We start from the raw sequence: 17,023 nt of genomic DNA, 5'->3' as shown, positions 1-17,023 counted from the left end.
GACTATTCAGTCAGTCTTCTGACTGACTAGAAACAAACTGTTTGCCCGAGCTCTGACGAGAACCGTGTACCGCTCGGTCAGGCAGCCAGCAGTGACTTGCGATGTACTCGCTGCTCAAGCGCTGACTAGAAACGTACCGGCTGCTCGAACGCTGCTGCTCGAGCTCTGATCAGAAACGTATAAAGTGTTCGCATGCTGACTACAAAAATGAACGGATGACTTATGTGCTGACTAGAAACATATTGATTGCTCAAGCGCTTACTAGAAACATGTACTGATTACTTGTGCTGACAAAAAAAATAAGACCTTTTTTTTCAGGTCACCCCAAAATGTGTGATTTTCACTAGATGCATTTTTGTGTGTGCAACGTTCTACTTAATACTTATGAGAATGATCTCGACATTATCACTCATGCAAGTACGGTAAATACCGTGTGTCCAAAAGCCAACCTGATTGGCTGTCATTCTTGTGACTCATTTCCTGTTGGCCCTCAAATAAGAGTCTGACTCTCGTTTACTTTGCATCTCTTCTTAAAGCGACATCATTAGCTGGCTCGGTTCATTTACATACTGTGTTGTCTCTGAGAAATGATTAATTTAGCACGCCAACACTTTGAATATTGCATTGTGTATTTTATAGAAAGTTTTTTTTTTTTTTAAATCAACAGGCTTCACAGATAAAGAACCTCTCTTGCTCTCTGGGTCATGATTGTGCCGCAGTAAGGAGATTAAGATAGCACACGCCAATACGGGATTTGAAAAGAGAGAGAGAGGAAAGATAGGAACGACTCCATGTCAGTCATTAGATAAGACACACAATATAGCTTTACAGTGTTATTATTTTTATCTTTAACTTTAAGCCTGGCCAGCTCGGCACTTTTTACGGAGACACTTTATTTACATGTACATCTTAAAAGTGTTTGTCTTTTTTTGTCTTTTTTTTTTTTTTTTGCAATGCCATCAATCGCTGAAAGCACAAAGAGCAAACGCAGCCTGCAAAGGGCAAAAAGCCCTGCATGGGCTTTTCTATAAAAATAAAAATAAAGCAATGTAAGTTGAGTATAGTACAGTATTGCGGGGTTATAGACAAAATCTGCAAAGTAGCAACCAAATATTTATTGTATTTATTGTAAAGCTTCAAGTGTTAGCAACGATATATTCATGTGAGGTACAGGTGTCACTTGGTGTTGACTCCCATTCTACACTGTAGTATCTGCGATGTTCTATGTGTGCGAGCGACTGAGAATGTAGGTTGGCTGGCTGTTAACTCGTTAAATTGTTAGCCACTTTGCGTGTTAAGTGATGGCGTCAGTTGAGGCCATCGGCATGTCGCCGAATAATGTGCTTGTGTTTCGTGTATTTTGTTAGCGTTTGTTCAGTTAAGCGGCTTTCGTGCACCAGCGGCTCTGTCTATCCAAACAATTTGTGGAGGGATAACATTTCATTCTAACGTTGGTAGGCGAAATTAAATTAGCTAACCATGTTTGCTTTAGCACAGATGTGCAGTTGTGTAACTGAAGCCAGTTGTACACATGCACGTGAAATTGTAGGTTATTTTGTTAAGTACAAAATTATTCCAAGCTTTGGACACTTACTGTTTTTTCACACAAGTTCCTCCTAGCTAGTGCTAATTGCTACATGAGCCTGAAATATATAGTATATAATATAGTAAATAATAGGGCTGGGAATCTTTGACTGTCTCACGATTCTACTCGATTCCGATTTTGGGGTCTGCGATTCGATTCAGAATCGATTATCGAATTTCTGCTTCAATTTATAGATATGCAAAGAATTGTCATGATCTACTCCAGCCTGACTCGCTAATGCTAATTAGCGCGCTACACGTGGCACGTTTATCACTCAAAAGAACGAACGACTATTCATACAAAAACGCTTCAGGAATGTATACAGAGAAGTATCTTAACATCAGGGGGAAAAAAACAACTTTTATTGCAATAACTTGATCATGACTTTTTGCTTCTATGTAGCTACAACTTAACAGTGTATCAGAATGAGCAAAACCACACTGCCCCTAAGTGGCCAAATTGTGTACAACATGAACAGTGCTCCCAATGAAGGCACACACAAACAAGGGCAAGACAGAATAAAATAATTGAAATAAAATCGATTTTGGGACATTTAAAATCGATTCTGAATCATACTAAATGAGAATCGCCATTTCTTATGAGAATCGATTTTTTGGCACACCCCTAGTAAATAATCCCCAATATAAGTATGATAATAAAAATCTGTGATGCAATGGAACCACAATAAGTGAAGCATGATATACGTGTGGCACGGCTATTATTTCATACAGGAAAATGTTTGCTAATCTGCTAGAAAAGCACAGTATCCCTTCTTGAACCTTCCAGATTGTTGCCCCACATCCCATTCTGGAAAGGAGAGCAGTTATGTGGACGGAAAGGAGGCGTAAGAGGCTTAAAAGATGTCGGCGGCAGTCGGCCAGGCAAAGACACGCTGACAACTTTTCTTCTAGACACTCAAACGACACCCGCCGCATGTCATCATGTTTCTCAGCACTTCATCAAAACTACTAGCTCTGGTTCCGAATTGACAGCTACCAGTTAGCATGCTAATTAGCTATTTCATCATACTGTATTGCTTGTCCAAATTAGGGTCGCGGCTGGGCTGCAGCCTATCCCAGCTGACTTTGGATGAGAGGGGAGGTACACCCTGAACTGGTGGCCATTCGATTGCAGGGCACGTGACAAACAACCATTACCACCTATGGACAATTTTGGCCATCGAAGAAGGCAACATGCATGTTTTGGAAAATCCACACTAAGTCTGAGATTCGACCTTCGAACCTCAGAACTGTAAAGAGGACGTGCTAAGCACTAGCACCCCAAGTTGCCCTCTAATTCAAATGATAATAGTCAGCCATTCCTTCCATTTTCTATATTGCTTCTCCTCAGCTGACTTCAGGGCAAGAGGCAGAGTTACGCCCAGGAGTGGTCGCCCTGCAGTGCACGCATAGACAGACAACCTTTGACTCTCAACGTTTATTTGGTTTTCAATTCATTAGTTGCATGACCATGCTCCTAAATCAAAACACTCATATCTCAAATCATCATTCTCCACTGAAATGAATGGAAATGCCAATAATCCGTTTTGTGTTTCTAATAAGAAAAATAGAACCAAATTTGTACATTATAAAAACAGAATATGAACATGAATAGAATGTAAAGAATGAAACAGGTTGTGTAACATGATTTAATGCTGCAAAATGTGCTGCTCCATCTTGTGTGTATCTCAACAGTAAGTATTCTCAGATTTGTGTAGTTCTTTATGAACGCAGACTGATTATTTTTGTGTTTAATCAAAATAAGACATTTGCAAACATCTGTGGAAAACAATGACCGAAACCGCAACTGAAACAGTTACAGTTCAGAGCAGTTGGTAAATTCAACGTCAATCCCTCTCATATGATAATGCTCAATTGTTGCTGAGTTGTTTTCGTTTTTAAATAACAGCGATCAGGGGAAAAAAGGGTTTTGCAATCTACTTAAATGTTAAATCAATTTTTATTTGATTAATCGATTAATTGATAGACGAATCAGTAGAATAATCGATTGAAAAAAATATTCGATAGTGACCTGTGAATATTATATTATCTGTCTAAATGTGTTGCTCCACCATTTGTGTTCAAATATATTTTGCTTTTAGACCAGAAACTGTCGATGCTAATTGTTAGCATGTCAGTGGCGTTTTCCATTGTGTGTTAGCATTAAGCTGAGCAGACTTTCTCAATTAGCCAAAGCTATGTGGTTGTTTTAAATACAAATTGAGTCATTCTCTTTGCTTTATGTTTAGTTTGACAGTATACTTCCGAATAGGAGTGAAAATACTCATCTTGAAGTTTATTTTACATTTAATTGTTTATTAGCTTTTAAACTGCTGCTTATGAACAAACAACAACAAAAATCAAGTGAATAATGGTAATTTCAAAGCACTGCTGTAGTGTTAGATCTTAATTGTCATAATTTATCTGATTTCCTATGCAGAGCTGTTACTGCACTTCTTGATATCAATCTGAGAAACAGCGCCATCCAGTGACTATTGTCAACAAAGTATGAGTTTCAATTTTAACTTCACAGGGAAAACAACCGTCAACCAGCATTTAAATGGAGTGGAATAGTCCTAAAATCCACTTTAGATCAGCGTCAACATCAAAACCATCTCTTGCATCGACTTCATAGGCTCCATCAACTAGTGTTTCCGATTACGTAACTCCTTTTACATCCACACCCCAGTGATAGGCATCCAGCACGCGCGCGCGCGGTTCAGTGGAGTGGAAAGGCCTCGCAGGGATTAGCGCACAGTGCAACAGATGGCGCGTCCTGTGACGCTTCCTGTTCCACGCGCACGCGCGCAAACACACAACAAATAGACTATTTTTTATTTGATTTTATTTGTTTTACCTTTTTCTTGGGCGGCATCCTGCCTACCAACGAGCGCTTCTGTCATTCCACGCGTGTCCCAGTTTGGGGTTCACCTGCAATGCCTTTTGGTTGACACATGGGCCACTGTGTTGCAAGACCGGGGAGGGGAACTTGTCCACGCTGTCCAGCGACGCGCGTAAAGCGTTCTCAAAACACAAAAGGAATAACAACAAAAAAAGCGCACGATGTTTCTTCTTCTTCTTCTTCTTCTTCTTCTGCGGCTGCTACGTCCACGGAGACGGAGACACGTGGGACTGAGGAAATGCGTGAGGGTGGGTGGGTTTCTCCTGAGAGTCCTCGGGGTATTAGCGTCTTATTCTCCGGTGCGCATCTGTTGCGCGCGTCCTGCAGCACCGAGCTGTCCCGACGCGCGGTGCACGCCGGTTAAATAGGCCCGCCAGTGCATGCGCGTTGGGGTTGTCAGCCATGCTTCAAGTGTGTGTGTGTGCGTGCGTGGGGGTGGGGGTGTGTGCGTGTGTGTGTGTGTGAGTGAGTGTTTGGCAGCACTCAAACGTGAGCCAGTGAAAGGACTAACTCCAATAAGGAGATGGAGTTTAAAAGCATTGAAGTCCCATCATGTGTGCCAAATCCAAATTCTCTTAATGACACAGTCTATAAAAAAAAAATAAAAAAAATTGCAAGCACTTGTAAAGTTTATGTCATTTATTGCAGGTAGATTCCATAAAGCTGCATTATTCCCATTTTGTGTGGCATATTAGTTCTTGTGCAGTGTAGAATAAAATGTAGAATAATTACTCTGAAAAAAAGTAAAATATCCCCAAAAAAATTATGAAAGGGAAGTTATAAAGTGATAAGAATTAGCCAAACACTGATGAGATTAGCATTGTATTATGCGGAAAATGTTGGGAAGTTCACATAATTAACTGTAAATTCGTGGCAATAAAGTATGGAAGTAAAATATATGAAAGTATACTTGTAAATATAACAATTAAATAAATGTGTAAAAATTAGATTGAAGTTGTTAATTTTTCCTTACATTATTAAAAGTCGAAAAGTTATCTGAGTAAATTGCAAAGTCCAGTACACTTGTATTAAAGAGCTGTAAAGTTTTGAGAAAAGTCTATAAAATTCACAGAACAAAGCAAATGATTAAGGTTATGTAACATGAGGAAAGTTGTATTAGTTATTATGACACACCTCGCTTCACAAAAGACAAGGCAAGCCAACTATTTACTCACACACAAGATAACTACTGCTTTACAATGCAGCATTTTTGCTAAATAGCAGGGCCGTGCAGAGCGATCCAAGTATCGATAGAATCGATATTAAAGTGACTATCAGTATCGTATTGATAATACCAAAGAGCTCATATCAATCCTTTGTATTTCTTTTTTTTATTTTATAATGACAGCGGTAGGCGGCATTTGGCGGTAACATATATATTTTTATTTTACACTAAGGGTTATGTTATGCTTTGTTTGAGCTTTTCCAACTACTAGTTGAGCGAGGTATTAGTGTAGCGCAACATGTAACGTAAGTATCGTATTATGTGTCGAGACCAGAGGAAGTTTGGTGGCTGACGTTTCTTTGAGTGCAGAAGAGCAACAGGGACTTAGAATATGAAGATTATTACTACACTGTAACTTTAAATAACAGTCTTGGTGTGTTTCCGTTGATGATATTGCATTATGGCATATTTAAGAACTCAACTGTTACTATTAACTATTAATATTCGTTATCCTGCGTGAGGTGTTGAGATGTTTAAAATGGAGAGATGTCCGTATTGGCTACAATGTATCTGATACTGCCCCCAGGTGGCCACGGTGGGCAGAAACCCAATGGTTATTCATTTGACGCATATAAAAGTCTTTAATTTCTTTTTAATTCGATTTAAGTATATTGACCAGGTGAGTCTGTTTTTTTTTAGTATGTATAACATTAGATGGTGCTGTTTTTTGTGGAAGGCTGAAATGGATCAATGGCATTTCCTGACTTCAACTCGCATCTCTTTATTTCTAACGTGTGCGGTTAGTACCAATCACAGGCGATAGAGGTTGCATGTTGTGAAGACGTTCTTACATAATGGAGAGGAGATGATAGGAGCTATGATACGTTGAAGTAGCAGCACGCCATTTGAACGCTCACCCGGATGCGGTGAAGCGTGCTCCACTAACTTCCTATAAGCATCAACAAACGAGCAGCCAAATCCCTCACTGCAGCGCACGGACGCCTCATTAGAACGATTCTGCTTTTATCGTGCACTGTCGGTTAACATTGTCAGAGAGGTACCAATTTCAGATGTTTATATGTGAAATGACCGTTAGAACATAACCTCCTAGGTGTACCGAACGAAGTGACCTGTGTGAATATCCCCACAATAGCCACATGGGGTGTGACATCACTGTATCGTTTGTGATGTTACGTGACGTTGGTGATGCAGCAGGATGGAGTTCCCTTGAGTTGAGTCATATGATCGCTTCCAGTCAGTCGCCATCACATGACCGTGGGCACGTGCACACGTACATAAACGAAACATCTGTCCGACTGTTCCTAAGCTGCTTACAAGCAGAATGCCCGAGAGAGAGAGAGAGAGAGAGAGAGAGAGAGAGAGAGAGAGAGAGAGAGAGAGAGAGAGAGAGAGAGAGAGAGAGAGAGAGAGAGAGAGATTGAAATTCCAAGCAAACAATTGTGTATTTGTTTTTTATTTAATTACAGTAGTGCTATAGTAGAACACTTGAATAAAATGAATGGACATTTTATAATAATTTGTTCCAACCTCCTGTGCTCACTATGGCCACAGGGAGGCAGTATAACACACTCATGAAGACACAAATGAAGAAGAATAGTATAATTTTTTCTTCTACTACTACATAAGTGACTCAGTATTATGCTTTAATTTTTTTTTTTGCGGGGGAAGCCTCTCAGTGTTTTTATATTACACAGGGGATCTGTTGAGTTAGATTTGTATGCTGTATGTTTTTTTTCTCCGCAACTAATCCTCCAGATAAATTCCACTGATTAGTAGTAGTAAGAAGACTATAGTAAGAAAAGGTTATTACGATTGGACTTATCTAAAGCTACATGGCAATTGTTTGTGCAGTCACGATTGAGACGAGTGTGTTACAGTACCGTGGTGTGGTTTGTCTGTCTTTGTTTTCGTTAGTGCGGTCATTTCCTGTTTTATTTTGAAGTCTGTCTCTCATCTCGTTTTAGGTTACTTGCTCTTCCTTGTACGTTGTCGGACCCCGGCTCTGATTCCTGATTGTTCCCACCTGAGCCTCGTTACCTTCATGTGTTAAATAGTCTGCGTCTCACCTGTCTTGTGCCGATTTGTTACCCTCGTGTCTATTGAAGCCTTGTTCTCGTGATCGTTTTGTCTTGTCACGTGAGTGTTTCCCCCCTTTTACCTCCCTTATTGGAGCGCCTTTTGTTTTTTTATCTCTGCCCTTTTTGCCTAATCTTTCAGATGTGATTTAAAAAATAAATAAATATTGAGTAAAACTCTAGCCATAGATGGGCTTGTCCTATTCTGCATCCGAGTCCTCCTTCCTCGGCCGACCTCGTGTCAAATAGGTCAGCACGACAAAGTATCAATATCTGGAAACGGATGGCTAGCATAGCATTTTCTTTTTTAAGTTTGATTTAATTTTATGCTGTCTTGTTGTTTCTATTTGTTTGTTTTGTTTTCAAAGCTTGTAACAATTTCATCTTTGTGTTTATGTACATATTTATTTCAAGAAAATGGGGAAAAAAATCTGACTAACAAAGTTGAGATCAGGTTTGGATTCTGCACCCAAAAATTAGTTTAAAATAGCAGTCAGACCTAACTCTCAATGTCTGTTCTAAAACCGTGATGCTTGATGTTAACAGTTAGGGGTGGGAATCTTTGAATGTCTCACGATTTGATACGATTCTGATTTTTGGGTCTGTGATTCGATTCAGAATTGATTTCTGATTAAGCATGATTTTTCATTCAAAATGATTTGATTGACAATGATTTTTGCTTCAATCTATAGATGTGCAAGGAATTGTAATGATCTACTACAGTCTGACTCGCTAATGCTAACTAGTGCTCTACTCGTGGCACTTTTATCACTCAAAAGAACGGCTCCACGCTGGAAAAAAACCCAAACTTTTATTAAAATGACTTGATTGTGACTTTTTCCTTCTACTCTCTAATGTGGCTACAACTTAACATTGTATTAGACTGCGTGGAACCACACTGCCCCCAGTGGCCAAACCGGGTACAACATGAACAACGCTCCAAATTAAAATTGATTTTGGGACATTTAAAATCGATTCTGACTCGTACTAAATGAGAATCGCGATTCTTATGAGAATCTATTTTTTGGCCACACCCCTATTAACAGTTATCATGGATTGTTTGTTAGAATTAAGCTAAGTGGGCTTTCCTAAGGTAAAGTTGGTTGTTTTAAATACACATGGTGTAATTCTTTTAATGTTTAGCTTCACAGTAAACTTGAACTGGGCACGGCATTAAACAACTTGCTTCTTTTCTTTTTCTTTTTTTTTTAAATAAATTATTCCATATTCACCAAAGTGAATTATTAGGAAGTGAGTTGTACTGTAAAATTGTAAATGGCTACTTGATATTATGTTCCCTCTCTCATCTACATCCGTCTGCCCCATTTTAAAAGTCAAATGCATGCCTCATTGTTATTGTGTACTAATGTTGTGGTTTTCCTTCCTGTTGCAGATGCACGAAGGCTGGTCACTTACATAAGTGGACTGCACTCGCCGCCAGTTGCCCAGCCCACAGCAATACATCAAGACATGAGCTCTCGGGAGGAAGACCAGGCTGAAGGTGCCTGTGCTGTGGGTGAGGAACTTTCTTGCGCCAGGGAGTTCCGCCCGTGTCGCCCACAGGTTCTCCTCGGGAAGTTGTGAGTCAGCAGGTCCGAAAAGGTGTCGTCACACTCCTCGCCATCAGTCACAGATGTTCTTGGGGGTCTCCCCCCCCCACACACACACACACATCTTCCCACCCCCTTCAAGGGTCCTCTTTCACGGCTTACCAGTGTCACTGTGTTGGTGCTCCTTCTCGTGTTGGTGCAGCCGATGCCCTTGCCTCCCTGCCTCTGTTGCCATGGCGCAGCAGGTAACATTAGGGCTAGCGCAGGAGGCACACGGCTTGAATTCAAATGACTAAGAACCCCCCCCCCACACACACACACACACACCTCCAACAGCAACACCCCTTTTGTTCCTTCACAAAGTCTGCATCCTTTCTGCATCTTGCTTCCTTCCATGTAATGTTCTGTTCAAATGGTTACAGATGAAGTGCTTTATGGGATTTAGTTACCTCCCCCAAGGAGGCTGAATTAACCTGTAAAATGCAAATGTAGTTTAATGTAAATTTAAAAAAAATCTGTTTTAAGCCTTTCAAAAATGTTAATCACGCGTAAATTATATTTATGGACTACAGTGGTAACTTACGGAAGCGGGGAAATGCCAATGTGGAGTAAACATTTTTGACGGGCAAATATGTATTTAAATACATTCAAACGTACTTACAAATATTGTATGTTTGAGCGTATTTGCAAATACGTTCGAACGTACTTCCAGGACAAATACGAAATACTTTGCATTTATTGACTTAAAAATGCTTTTTTTTCAGCATTTTGCCTAAGTTATACCAATACATTCGAAAATTAAGTAGACATTGTTTATTATAAGTAGTAAATTGATGATTGATTTGATATGATTTATTATGTCTGCAGTGCATTTCTGCTCATGCCCAAGTCAATACCCTGTGGCAGCTTTTAGCATTTAGCCTACAAGTAATGCCCGTTCAAACGTTTTTGCAAATATCTTTAAACGTATTTAAACAAATACATTCAAATGTACTTGCAAATAGGTTTAAAAGCATTTGCCCAATTTTTTTTGCTCCACTTTGGCAGTTCCGTAGTGCTTTGACATATGAGTAACTCAAAACATTCGTATCTCAAATCATCCGTTTTTCTTTTCATTCCGTTCCAGCCCATGTGCTCATCTAGCATAAGCCCCTTAGCCACTGGGGGGCAGTATCATATACAGAGCTGATCACACATATGCATACGAAAAAAAAGTTTCACAGCTAAATGGTCCTTCAAAGTACCACTGATTGTCACACCCACCGAAGTAGGGCGAAGTTTGTTCTCTGCATTTGAGTCATCCCCTGGGGAGCGGTGAGCAGCAGCAGGGTCCATGCTCGGGAATCATTTGGTGATCTAACCCCCCAATTCCAATCGTTTTGACAACTCATTCACCTATTGATGACACGGCATCAGGAGAAACTGATCCCTGTATCTTGCTCAAGGATACTTCGACATGCTTACAGTGACCTGGGATCGAACCCACAAACTCAGGGTTGCAAGACAACCACTCTACCACTGAGTCACACCACCCCGGCTGAGTGATGTAGTAAGCTGAAAGTAATATTAGTGATTTTACGCAGATGATAAATGAGTATTGCCATATCAACGTCTACATGTGTTGCAGCACAATGTGTGTTGAAATGTCCCATCCTTGAAGCATTGCAAATACATTACTAGGGTCTCAAATCATCTTTTCCCATTGAAATGAATGGAAATGCCATTAATCCGTTCCAACCTTCCCCAAAAAGGAACATCGGTTATGTGTAATTTAATGAGGAAAAATATCACTTTATAATATTGTACAAAAACTGTAATAAAGCCTTTTTCCTCCTCCTGCTGTGCCACTCCCCCCTTTCTTCTTCTTTTGTTGTTTTTTTTTTAAATAAAATTTGTCTGATAATTGATTGTACCAATAAGGAAATGAGGCATTTTTTTGAAATTCCACATTTTCTAAAAATATTCTTTTCAGGCATTTAGAACTTTAGAATTTGCTGTTTTGCTTGTCCATTAAAAAAAAAAAAAAAAAAAAAAAAAAAAATCAAATTTCAAGAACCAAATATTGTTTCTTGGATTCATGTCTTGTACAAAAATGTCCCATTATTTCATATGAATATTTACAGTGTGTGTATGTGGTCAGAACATGCTGTGCCTCTTGAATATCTTCATCCTGGTCATGCAGGTGAAGTAGAAGAAGGCCAGACTGACCAGGGCGTTCTTCAGAGGGAACAAGATGGGAGTGACGGGTCCGAAGACGGCCAGCAGGGACACCCGCGTGATCAAGAAGGGAAAGTCCTGGAGTGCCACCCCGGCCAAGGACGAGAACGGGCCGTGAGGGGCGAGGACGGCCCGCAGGCTGGACAGGAAGGCCAGGATGAAGATGGGGTACACCCAAGCCGAGTAAAATACATCCGGGTCGCCCGCCACCCGCACCATGTCCACCGTGTCCAACCAGAACAGGAAACAATCCACAAACGCCTCCGACCTGGCGTCCCTCCTCCCCAGGAAGCCCAGGCGGCCCGAGAAGGTTCTCGAGGATGAGTATAGGTAAGCGGCGCCCGATGTTCTGGTGGTGATGGGCGTGGAGCGGCCCGCGGGTAGGTCGTTACGCCCGTGGGGGGTGTCGGCCTTGTTGGGGGGCTCCCCTTGGGGGTTGGGCGAGGCACCATTCTGGGCTTCATCAGGCTGCGCGGTGTTGGCGATGGAGCTGACCGTTTCCAGGTGGGTCAGAACCGGGCCTGGTAACTCAAAGGTAAGGTCCATGTTGTCTGCTGCAAATCACAATAGTCAGCCTTGGGTCATTTTAAAGATCTGATATTATTGATATGAATAATAAATGGGATATATATATATATATATATATATATATATATATATATATATAGATTATTCTAAGAAATTTAAGAGTTTTTCTTAAATCAACAACTTTTGTTCAAGAATGAATGACAATATTCTCATTCTTTTTGTTCAACTCCATTATTTTCAATGTCAGCATTGTAGATTTTGGGAATGACTAAACATTTAATAAGGTTATTTGAATATTTTATACAAAAAACCTGACTATGCCTGCAGGGTTCGCAAACTTTTCAGCAGCACTGTATGACGCAATGTCAAAAGTCATGTCAATTATGTGAGGTGACACAATTGAATTGTACAAATAAACCATTGAACCCGTTCTGGTTTAAAATCTGTACATTACATTGTCCGAGGAGCCTGCAGGGCCGCAGCCTCTCCACCAGGTCCACACAAATGAGCGACAACATCACTAAAGAGACGGGCAACTCAGCAAAGTGGTCCAGACGCACGCCCGCATTGACTTGCACCTATTGAGAAGCGGGAAAAGTGATAAAGACTTAAAAGATTAAAAAATGAAAGAAAGAAAAACATTAAGAGTAGAACTAGCAAGTGTATGTTGGTAGTAAAGTTAATGGGCAACCGGTCACATTACTGACTTTGTTACTGAATAACTTGCATGTTCTTGTGACGTGGCAATTTTTGATTTTAAAGTCCTTCTCGTTGCACATGAATACAGTGCAGTAGCCTACATATTAAATACAACTGTGAACATACTATGTATCGATAAATTCCATTTGCCAATCCTTTATTTAGCTTTTAATTGACAAATCTAGTTAACTTTTTTGACTTGTATTTATATATATATATATATATATATATATATATATATATATATATATAAATAAATGTATATGTGTGTGTGTGTATGTAAATAAATAAAATTCACATTGAATGTTTTTAAATTGTAAATAAATACATCTATTTTGTGAAGATAATTAAAATTATTATTATTTTACCTGGGAGCTTGCTATTACAATGGCAAAGCAAGGTAGCGTGCACAAGAGGAGATAGGCCAGCGCTGTTGGTCTCCTAGGTGATGGGGGGGGACACACAATGTATCGCATGCTAACAGTCAAACATTTCATAATTATGTTTAAATACTGCGGTTATATACAATTCAATAGAGTATAATTAATGGTGCCTTGAGATAAAAGTTTCCTAACTTAGGGGTTTTGGAGATATGAGATTGTTTTGACTTGGGATACAAGTGCTCTAGGGTGGCAGTAGTGAACTCAACTCAAAACACTACAATCACTGTACTTAAACAAATGGTGAACAATTTTCTTCAATAAAAGGCGTCAACCTGTTTAATGCCACTCTTGACATTGCTGTCCAACTAAACTGGAAAATTACACTTTGTGACTTGAAGATAGCGGCCTGCTAGCTTAATGCTAGCATGAATGGAAAGTGCCATTGACAATTTAAAGTTATCAATAGTCACGCAATTTTACAACCCTTTCAGCAACGGATATATGACAACAAATTGTTGGACAACACATGTAGACAATATTGGAGCAACTTATTCAAGAGCAGTAGCAGAGCTCAATTATTCGTTTGTATCTGCATGTCTAGAGCCGTAGATAAAGAGTTTGGCCAACTCTGTTTCGAGCAGGGTAACAAGATGTCGTCCGTTTGTCATGTGACCAGCAGTTGACCAACCACAGCGTGACTGCTGGTCACATGACAAATACGGACGCCATCTTGTTACCCAGCTGAAAACCGAGTTGGCCAAACTTGATATATGGCTCTGTGCATGACTGTATTACACTGCCTCCTGGTGGCCAAGTTGGGCACACCAGAAGAAGCAGCGCAATGAATTGGATTGCAGCGTTAAATCATGACGCACAAACTGTTTTACGCTTTAGATTCTATTTACAGTAATTATGTTAATACATCGGCCCCTCCCGATCAAAACCCGAGCGGTGTTTTGTTGTTGGACTTCTGTGCTCGTCACGGACTGACCATAACAAACACCATGTTCAAGCACAAGGGTGTCCATATGTGCACTTGGCACCAGGACACCCTAGGCCGCAGTTCGATGATCGACTTTGTAGTCGTGTCATCGGATTTGCGGCCGTATGTGTTGGACACTCGGGTTAAGAGAGGGGCGGAGCTGTCAACTGATCACCACCTGGTGGTGTGTTGGCTCCGATGGCGGGGTAAGATGCTGGTCCGACCAGGCAGGCCCAAACGTATTGTGAGGGTCTGCTGGGAACGTCTGGCAGAATCCCCTGTCAGAAAGAGTTTCAACGCCCACCTCCGGCAGAGCTTCTCCGTTGTCCCGGGGTAGGTGGGGGACGTTGAGTCCGAATGGACCATGTTCCGTGCTTCCATTGTTGAAGCGGCCGATCGGAGCTGTGGCCGTAAGGTGGTTGGTGCCTGTCGGGGCGGCAATCCTCGAACCCGCTGGTGGACACCAGCGGTAAGGGATGCCGTCAAGCTGAAGAAGGAATCCTGTTGGGCCTATTTGGCCTGTGGGACTCCGGAGGCTGCTGACAGGTACCGGCTGGCCAAGCGGAATGCGGCTTCGGTGGTCGCTGAGGCAAAAACTCGGACATGGGAGGAGTTCGGTGAGGCCATGGAGAACGACTTCCGGACGGCTTCGAGGAAATTCTGGTCCACCATCCGGCATCTCAGGAGAGGAAAGCAGTGCGCCATTAACACTGTGTATAGTGGAGATGGGGTGCTGTTTACCTCGACTTGGGACGTCGTGAATCGGTGGGGAGAATACTTCGAAGACCTCCTCAATTCCACCAACACGCCTTCCTTTGAGGAAGTTGGGTCTGTGGACTCTGAGGTGGGCCCCCCTATCTCTGGGGTCGAAGTCACTGAAGTGGTTGGAAAGCTTCTCGGTGGCAGGGCCTCGGGGGTGGATGAGATTCGCCCGGAGTTCCTAAAGGCTCTGGATGTAGTGGGGCTGTCGTGGTTGACACGTCTCTACAACATCGCGTGGACATCAGGGACAGTGCCTCTGGATTGGCAGACCGGGGTGGTGGTTCCTCTTTTTAAGAAGGGGGACCGGAGGGTGTGTTCCAACTTTAGAGGGATCACACTCCTCAGCCTCCCAGGTAAGGTCTATTCGGGGGTGCTGCAGAGGAGGATCCGTCGGGAAGTTGAATCTCGGATTCAGGAGGAGCAGTGTGGTTTTCGTCCCGGCCGTGGAACAGTGGACCAGCTCTACACCCTCAGCAGGATCCTTGAGGGTGCGTGGGAGTTCGCCCAACCAGTCCACATGTGCTTTGTGGACTTGGAGAAGGCGTTTGACCGTGTCCCTCGGGGAGTCCTGTGGGGGGGTGCTTCGGGAGTATGGGGTACCGGGCCCCCTGATACGGGCTATTCGGTCCCTGTACGACCGATGTCAGAGTTTGGTCCGCATTGCCGGCAGTAAGTCTAATTTGTTTCCTGTGAGGGTCGGACTCCGCCAAGGTTGCCCTTTGTCACCGATTCTGTTCGTAACTTTTATGGACAGAATTTCTAGTCGCAGCCGGAGTGTCGAGGGGGTCCGGTTTGGTGGCCTCAACATTGCATCTCTGCTTTTTGCAGATGATGTGGTGCTGCTGGCTTCTTCAAGCCGTGATCTCCAGTTTGCAGCCGAGTGTGAAGCGGTTGGGATGAGGATCAGCACCTCCAAATCCAAGACCATGGTCCTCAGTCGGAAAAGGGTGGAGTGCCCTCTGCGGGTCGGGGATGAGGTCCTGCCCCAAGTGGAGGAGTTCAAGTATCTTGGGGTCTTGTTCACGAGTGAGGGCAGGTTAGAGCGGGAGATCGACAGACGGATCGGTGCAGTGTCTGCAGTGATGCGGACTCTGTATCGTTCCGTTGTGGTGAAGAAGGAGCTGAGCCGAAAGGCAAAGCTCTCGATTTACCGGTCGATCTACGTTCTCGTCCTCACCTATGGTCACGAGCTGTGGGTCGTGACCGAAAGAACAAGATCCCGGATACAAGCGGCCGAAATGAGTTTCCTCCGCAGGGTAGCCGGGCTCTCCCTTTAGAGATAGGGTGAGAAGCTCGGTCATTCGGGAGGGACTCAGCGTCAAGCCGCTACTCCTCCACGTTGAGAGGAACCAGTTGCGGTGGCTGGGGCATCTGGTTCGGATGCCTCCTGGGCGCCTCCCTGGGGAGGTGTTCCGGGCATGTCCTACCGGCAGGAGGCCCCGGGGACGACCCAGGACACGCTGGAGAGACTACGTCTCACGGCTGGTTTGGGAACGCCTTGGGATCCCATCGGAGGAGCTGGCTGAAGTGGCTGGGGAAAGGGAAGTCTGGGCTTCCCTGCTAAAGCTGCTGCCCCCGCGACCCGACCCCGGATAAGCGGAATAGAAGACGGAACGGAAAAATGTTAATACATCATGTTTTGTATGTTGTCCAATATTATGGTGTGTTCTTTGTATTTAAAATATATATTTTTTAAGGGGGCTGCAACAGATTAATGGTAATTCTATTTGTTTCAATCGGGGAAGTCAATGATCTGTCAGTCAATGTCAATGATTTGACATATGAGTGTTTTGAGTTAAGAGCGTGATCGCAGAACAATTTAAACTCATATCTCAAATCACCGCAGTAAAAACATTTTTATGAATTCCGGTTCTACGGCATCATCACCGCAACGTACTTACCACCGCGTGGTCTTGAGTCTCCGCCCCCTCATGACGTGATACTTGAGGGGCACCCAAACCAGCAGGGCGCTGGAGGCCACGTAGGCCACCGATGAGGCCACCGCCAGCCAGTAGGCGGTGTGGTCGCGTCCCCTCACGTCGCTCAGCAGGCGGGCGAAGCGCTCGGCCAGCACCAGCGCGGGGACGGCCAGCGCAGCGAACTGCAGCAACTCGTACGCGGCCAGCTTGAGCGTCTTGGGCCTGGCCGAGGTCAT

At 42.9% G+C, this 17,023-nt stretch overlaps 2 protein-coding genes and 1 long non-coding RNA gene across 3 annotated transcripts in view; 1 reads left to right on the top strand and 2 right to left on the bottom strand.

Annotated features, from left to right (window-relative positions):
* Positions 1-9,395, bottom strand: part of cacnb2b (calcium channel, voltage-dependent, beta 2b) — a 26,991-nt gene extending 17,596 nt beyond the window's left edge. Inside the window, exon 1 of the mRNA XM_086074673.1 lies at positions 9,164-9,395. Coding sequence (XP_085930799.1) covers positions 9,164-9,211 — 48 coding nt within the window. The 5' untranslated portion in view covers positions 9,212-9,395. The remainder of the gene's footprint in view (positions 1-9,163) is intronic.
* LOC147180889 (uncharacterized) lies at positions 7,661-11,972 on the top strand. Its single transcript, XR_015094696.1, has 3 exons — positions 7,661-7,808; positions 9,141-9,339; positions 11,480-11,972. It is a non-coding gene; the product is annotated as an uncharacterized LOC147180889 (long non-coding RNA).
* tmem236 (transmembrane protein 236) lies at positions 11,434-17,023 on the bottom strand. Its single transcript, XM_086074686.1, has 4 exons — positions 16,770-17,023; positions 13,110-13,182; positions 12,497-12,620; positions 11,434-12,068 (listed from the first exon to the last, which is right to left on the bottom strand). The coding sequence occupies exons 1-4, from the start codon at positions 17,021-17,023 to the stop codon at positions 11,434-11,436; spliced, it is 1,086 nt and encodes a 361-aa protein (XP_085930812.1).

The sequence above is a fragment of the Leptonotus elevatus genome, chromosome 1 (assembly GCF_054856555.1).
Source record: "Leptonotus elevatus isolate MCC_2025b chromosome 1, RoL_Lele_1.0, whole genome shotgun sequence".
NCBI lineage: Eukaryota > Metazoa > Chordata > Actinopteri > Syngnathiformes > Syngnathidae > Leptonotus > Leptonotus elevatus.
The sequence above is the reverse complement of the archived record's forward strand: the minus strand, read 5'-3'. Positions and strand labels throughout refer to the sequence as shown.